The sequence below is a fragment of the Scophthalmus maximus genome, chromosome 10 (assembly GCF_022379125.1).
Source record: "Scophthalmus maximus strain ysfricsl-2021 chromosome 10, ASM2237912v1, whole genome shotgun sequence".
Taxonomy (NCBI): Eukaryota; Metazoa; Chordata; class Actinopteri; order Pleuronectiformes; family Scophthalmidae; genus Scophthalmus; species Scophthalmus maximus.
Window position 1 is genome coordinate 13,890,432 of NC_061524.1, and position 6,853 is coordinate 13,897,284.

General features: G+C 42.0%; 1 protein-coding gene across 1 annotated transcript; it reads right to left on the reverse strand.

The window, feature by feature from the left end:
• Window positions 1–2,274: 2,274 nt before the first annotated feature.
• LOC118284258 (protein scribble homolog) lies at window positions 2,275–6,585 on the reverse strand. The gene is made up of 7 exons (XM_035607014.2): window positions 5,605–6,585; window positions 5,061–5,300; window positions 4,767–4,856; window positions 4,478–4,555; window positions 3,761–4,030; window positions 3,490–3,582; window positions 2,275–3,266 (listed from the first exon to the last, which is right to left on the reverse strand). The coding sequence occupies exons 1-7, from the start codon at window positions 5,902–5,904 to the stop codon at window positions 3,114–3,116; spliced, it is 1,224 nt and encodes a 407-aa protein (XP_035462907.2). The 5' UTR covers window positions 5,905–6,585; the 3' UTR covers window positions 2,275–3,113.
• Between the last annotated feature and the right edge of the window lie 268 nt (window positions 6,586–6,853).

A 6,853-nucleotide genomic window follows, 5' to 3' on the forward strand; every position in this document is an offset into this window, starting at 1 on the left:
ATTTATGCCACTGTCGAAACAATTCTCCAAACTGAGGAAAGACGGAGCTCAGAGGCAGATGTGGAGAATAAAGGCTCTCTGATCCTCATCAGTTGAGAGGGACATCCCAGCTCGCCATAACGAGGTCATTAACATTTATAAACTCATTGGCAGACGAAGGCATCCTAGATTTCTTGTTTCTTGCTTTGATGACAAGAAAACCAAAAAACCTAAATCACTAACTATTAGTTCCTTGTTTTTCATTCACTTAATAGACTTATTAGATATTCAAAACATTACCCATTCCCTACAAAGATGTGTGCCAAGTAAATCTGAAAAATCCCAGGTGTTGTTTTCCTTATATTCTGAATCACTCTATAACAAATAAATAATAAATCTAATAATTGTTGCTCTCGGCTGATGGATGCCCTTTATATTTTTTCTGTTGTTGTTATCGGGAATCTTGAGGTGTCCAGAGGTGGATTCTGTCAGCCCCATGACAACACGAAAATGCCCTCGTTTGCCTTCAATGGAAAGTAATTTCATTTTAATGATTTTTCATCGCAGGCAAACAATAACATTTAGGCAGCTCACCATGATAGATTATTGGAAATCATTTATCTTTATCCATTCATTCAGCCATCAATCAATCCTTTCTCTGCAGCTTCGCTGTGGTCGGGTGGGCCAATCCCTGGAGTCGTAGACGTTGGGTACCCTGAGTATTTTTCTCCCTACTTTGCCGTCCATCAATCAATGTGCAGACGACTGACTGACTGAGGAGACACTTCACTTTTAGACCCTGTGGAATAGGGCTGTGACTAACGAGTATTTTCATTATTGATTAATCTTTCACGAGATTATTTTCACGATTAATCGATTAGTTGTTTTTGTGCATAAAATGTCACAAAACGGTGAGAATTGTCGATTGTGTTTCCCAAAACCTAAAGATGATGTTTTGTTTGTCCACACACCAAAGACATTTTGTCTACTGGAGCAAAGAAAGCAGAAAATATTCACATTTAAGAAGCTTTAATCAGAAAATTTGGACCCCCCCCCCCCCCCCCCCCCCCATAAAAACTACTCAAACCGATTAATAGTTGGTGATTAATTTAGTAGTTGATTACTAATCGTTTAATGGATTAACTGTTTCAGCTCTACTGTGAAAGTTCAGATGTTCTTACATCATCTCATTTAGGTCTGTTTTATCAAAGAAAATATGTGTAAGTCATTGTTTGAATAATTAAGATTGAGCAAAGAGTACAACCGTACATATTCTTGAAGATTTGCAAAGTTCAGTGCCCCTCGTGTTGACCTAGGGCGTACGTCTACGTGCTGGGGCTGAGCCCCGGGCAGACTCGGTCACATTTAAAGATGCCACAGACAACGTCCGTGCCTCTGGCGCTTCAAGGCGGTGTTCTTGTTTGGTCTCCGAGGTAAAGACGCCAGTAAGCTACTCTGAGGGGGAACAAACCTGCGTACCGCTGAGGGAGTTGTCAACACCACTCTGGAGATAACTGAGGAGAAGAAAGATCTTTGTCCACTGAAGCTCCTACTGATTTTTCTGGCTCCTAGCGTTCACTTCCTGAAGTGTTGCCAATTTTAAAAGCAAGGTCAAGACCTACTTTTTTTAATCTAGCTTTTATTATTCTAGTTCTAATATTATGAATTATGATATTCATCATTAGGCTGAATTTAATCTGATGACTTTTCTCTCTCCTTTTAATAATATATTGTATTAACCCTAATACAACTTTTCTGTGTGAATTGCATTATTTTATCATCCTGTATGTATGTATATATATATATATATATATATATATATATATATATATACACACACACATATGTATACATGTGTGAATATATATGTGTATATATATTTATATGTTTTTATTTCAATTTTCAGCATTTTCGTGGGATTCCTCGTTCATGTTTTTATTGAATGTTTTATAAATTGTTTTGCTCTTTCAAGCCTTGCATCATATGTTTGATCGTGAATATATTGCTGTGTGTGTGTGTGTGTGTGTGTGTGTGTGTGTGTGTGTGTGTGTGTGTGTGTGTGTGTGTGTGTCTATCGAAGGGAGGGGGGTATCTTTTTTGTGTTGCATTTCATTCTATGTGAAGCACATCATGGTGCATTTCTTTTGTATGAAAAGTGCTATATAAATAAAGTCTGATTGATTGATTGATTGATTGATTGGTTGGTTGATTGATTGACTTGCAGCAGCGTTAGGATCATGTCTAACTCAATGCCGGTATATTATAACCTCAAAATAAATAAGACCTTTTCTTACACTCTGTCCACAAAAGTTGTGTTTATTGCAGCTTTTTTGGGTATTGCCAGTGAAGAAATGAATGTCCTGCTACTGAAAGAAAAGGAAACGCCTCTTGGAACAATGCGTTTGCACTTAATTGAGAACGTGACCGCCGAACAGTCAACTCTTGTTACTGTGAGAAAGGCTGTGAACGAACACGAGGCAGGTATCGGCATCTATGGCTTGTACATGTTGTCCCGGGGCTCCGGATGCAAGACTGTAAATTACTCCCGTGTTTTCCTCTCAGATACATTTCTGCAGACTTCCCTAATCTCATGAGTCTGAAGTCAGCTCGAACAGCAGATGTGTGAAGATGTGAAGCAGAGTTCAGTCGGTCTCAGGACTCTGCAGGACTCGGACTCCCCGCTGAGCTGTCTGTTCGGCCATGAGACATTTTATCTCAGTGCAGACTGTAAAAGGTTTTAAGGGCCTCACATTGTCATGGGCATTGACCAGAACGTCCATAAGTTACAGCACAGAGAGGTGGAGTAGGAGTAGCCAGCAGCATTCATTGTTTAATTGACTGTATGTAACATTATGTCATGCCTCGTATTTCTGCGTTAGAGAGCGGTCTGATGTTTTACTGTGCACTGTGGTTGCACGGGCAAAAAGTCAGTCATAAAAATAATGTCAGAAAGCTGTCCATCCTTGCAAATGACTTTAATATTACCAAATACCATTCGCGGTGACAGTAAAAAAAACACAGTTAGTCCTTATACTAACCCATCCAGAGGGACATCTCAGAAAATGCTTCAGTGCCTTAAAAAACTGGGTAATAAAAGTGTGTGTCCTTCGTGTTTGTACCCAGGGCCGCTGTGGTCAGGGTGGGTAGAAAGCGCTGTCGAAAGAGTCAGGATGTACGTGTCTGTCAGGAATGTCAAAGCCGTGTGCTGGCCCTCGGCTGGGGCTCTGTGTCAAGAGTTCTACATCTTCATCGGAGATAGAGGGATGAGTGAGGATGATCCGCGGGATCTGTCAGTTGATTGCCAGAGAAGGAATTGGGGTTGGGGATGGAAAATAAGCCGTCAGTCATCAGCTGATACGACGTGTGAAATGCTGAAATCTCAGAAAAAATCATGCCATATAACACTCAATTGATTTTTTTTGTATTTGGAAAAGGCTAAAATGAGGAGACTTCAGCGAAAGATATTACAGTGGGTATTTTGTCCTAATAAGGGGTGAGAAATCTGCTCACTGTCATCGTGTGCTTTCCAAGTTGAAGTGAGTCCTTTTTTAGTGACGCCTCCGGTTCAGATAAGGTCCTGTTCAGGTCGCTCTCCAAATCAGACTGAAATAAAAAGACGTGAAAGAAGACGAAAGAGAAAGAAGTACATTCAGGTCATCTATATTTGAGTGAGGGTGCTCTTTTTTAAGGCGTAGTAATCCACAGATGGCTTGAAGTCCTTTGTAAAGCAAAGGGGACATTTTGGATTGTGATTGTTTTGTGATGGGAGTAAACCACTCACCTTGCCATTGCAGACAGCCGCCTCAATCTTCTCGGACAAACAGTGGGCGCGTTCCGTCTTCGGCGGTTTGCTTCTCCGGCCTCTGCCGTCCTGGCTGCAGGGCTGTCGTCCCGTCACGTCCGGAGGTTCCTGAGGCCCGGCCAGGTCACGCACCTCTCGAGGGAGCAGCAGCCGCTCTCGGACCACTTTCATCTCCATGCAGCTCCCTACATTCCTGAGGGCGCTGACCGCCTCGTGGTGGGTCGCCCCCTGCATGTTGATGCCGTCGACCTGGATGGTCACGTTTCCAATTTAGGAGCAGGTGAAAGTAAGGGGCACGAGTCAGAGGTGGAGAGTTGACACACACACACACACACACACAGCATAGGGTCTCTGTAAATAGAATGTCTATCTAGTCCCTTCACAGTCGCTGAGGATTTTGAATAAAAATCAACCTACATATGTGTGAATGTGAAGAAAGAGGTTGAATATGCAATAGCTGTTTTCTATTTGTCTTACTGGCTTTATCACAGAACAGAAGGAAAGCCCCAGCTGAGTGTTGTCTGCTGGTGTTGTGATGCCCTCCATTGGCCACAAAGGGGACACCAGCAGGAAGTAGTTAGGTATTTGTGATTTCCATTCAGTCCACAGTATTTCACATGCTGACTTGTATATATTTTAAAAGCCAGAGACAAATTGATAATAAAAACAGAGGACAAACATGGGAAAAATACGTACTTCCAGCAATCTATCCCCGACATGGATTCCGGCCTTTTCCGATGGCCCCCCTTCTGTTACTCGGGAGATGAAAACACCCTATAAGGAAATTAAATATTTTAAGCCTATTTAAAAAATGGGGGAAAAAAAACACAGTCAAAGCTTCTTGTTTGTTCTGAGATGGCTTTGAGAAAACCAAGGTAACCACCGGACCCTGAGGGCTGCTGCTTCTCATTTATCTCTGTCAGGCAGCCAAAGAAGTTAATATGTTGATATTGACCGGTGCCGGCCCTTCTGCACCAGCACTTACCTCATCGTGTTCTCTGTAAGGCAGAGAGCCTTTCCCACCAGCAATGCTGATCCCGAGACTCCCTCTCTGGCCAGACACTTTGATCTTTAACTAAGAGCAAATTTGTTTCATTACACATAAAAAAGCTGTAGAAATGAATATGCAGTCGAGCAAAACACTTGGGAGTTAAGACAGAAGAATTTCGCTGGCAATCGTTTGCCACAATTCCTCAGACTCCCCTGCAGTGCCTATAGGGCAAACCGCTGCAGAGATCATCTGACATTCAAGGAAAATGAATTCAGTGTGAGCTGTTACTCTTAATGGCACTTGGGAGATGAATGATTCCTGAAGAGGGCCCTTTTCTGTCACCAAAGAGGATTTCAGATGCCCTGTGGTGGAGGAGTTCTTCATGTTGCGGACAGGGTCTCCATGGAGACTGGACCCTGCATTAAGGGCTCTGTGATGCTGTAATTTCCTGACATCTCGGGTTTCACCTCTCTCGCGTCGAGACGGACGTGGCAGGGCATCGCTCGCTGACAGCTGGCCCGCACCATCCTGGTGATAAGAAATGAGTGGAGGCGTTTACTGTCTGTCCGCAAGGACACATCAGTGGAGCCAAATAAACCATTTTGAATTTCGCTTGCAATACATTGACAAAATGACAGATTGTTGAGGAATGAAATTCAATTAAAACTCTCTCAAGACAGAAGTTCTTGGCACAATGTACAATGACAAATCTGGAATAAGAGGAAAGCTGCACTGGAAGAGATCACTGGATGAATATCTGCAGCAAGATGTTTCTGTCCATATCAAGAGAAGTCTAGATGAACAACATGTGGCTAAATTGTAAAAACCTGACCTCCTCAGGTTGCTCAATTTCCTCTGTGTCCTTCCCTGCACTGGAGCAGCGGCCACACACACGGTCGCTGGCTGGGAACATTTGAGGCCCCCCCCGCAGACTCTCTTTGTTTGCCATCCAGTCGAAGCCTGGGGTGGCCCAGGTTTGGCTACCGGTCCTGGGGGGCGGGTTAGTCTGAGGATTTCTACACTCCCGGGGACAGTCAGAGGCCACCACCTGTTGCTGAAAGTTTAATTTCAAAGTAATACATCCAAGGAAATGACCTTCAAATAAACAAGTCTTATGAAACCATCCCATCATCTTGAATGCAACTGTAAACTGGATTTATAATATAAAAGATGTTTTTGTTTTTAAAAGGGAGCAACCTGTTTTCATTCAGCTGATCCATGGGAGGAATCTCATGCTTTACCAGAAGAGCGGCTAAAAAAAATCCTTTCACACAAAAACACACTAATAAAATCCTGCTTGACTATTTATAGCGCATACGTATTCTGTGTACCAGGGGTCATCACTGCAAAACATAATAATAGTCCTTTCTTATTGGAATACTTGATTTGACAACCCCAAAATCGCAGTGAAGACAGACGCTGGATCTTGAAACGTTAATTTGTTTGCGTCTCTTTCTCTGCCATTCGCAAAATGGTGTTGTTGTTGTTGTTATATCGCTGTCTCGCTGAAGAAGCTTCCACTTAAAAACACGGAAAGTGAAGCTACAACTACTTTCATTATAACAAACACCTGAAACGAAACAACAGTAACAGGTCTATAATAGAAACACAAAGTTCCTACTGATGTTAGTCGCAAAAATGTTCTTTTTTTTTTTTAAAAGCTGACACTTTCCTGTTTCCTTTCCATTCACATACTCTCTTTTTTTTAATCTTAAAATTCATTAAACACCAGTATACAGTATGCTGAGCGTCAAATGACAAATCAAAAAGAATGCATCTTTGTTATGTGTTCCTTAGATTTGTAGTTTCACCATGTTTGAGATTTGATGAGTACAAATAAATAAAAATTCATATATATATATATATATATATATATATATATATACACACACCCATAATCACACACACACACACACACACAGAAACACATATATTGAAAACATGGTAACATCAGGACATTCAGCACGTGCAGGGAAGACGAGTCAAATGTGGCACATGCCGGCAGAGCATTACAGACACAGCATGCACTGCTGGACAGACAAAACAAGCAGAGGAGGGATCAGGAAATGGAATATCTCACT

Excerpts from the sequence above, each read along its gene's own strand:
- LOC118284258 (XM_035607014.2), bottom strand. The coding sequence starts at position 5,904 with ATGATGGGATGGTTTCATAAGACTTGTTTATTTGAAGGTCATTTCCTT. Across the intron at positions 4,857-5,060 it reads TCTCCCAAGTGCCATTAAGA|TTAAAGATCAAAGTGTCTGG; the intron begins GTAACAGCTCAC and ends ATTTGCTCTTAG. Across the intron at positions 4,556-4,766 it reads CTTACAGAGAACACGATGAG|GGTGTTTTCATCTCCCGAGT; the intron begins GTAAGTGCTGGT and ends ATTTCCTTATAG.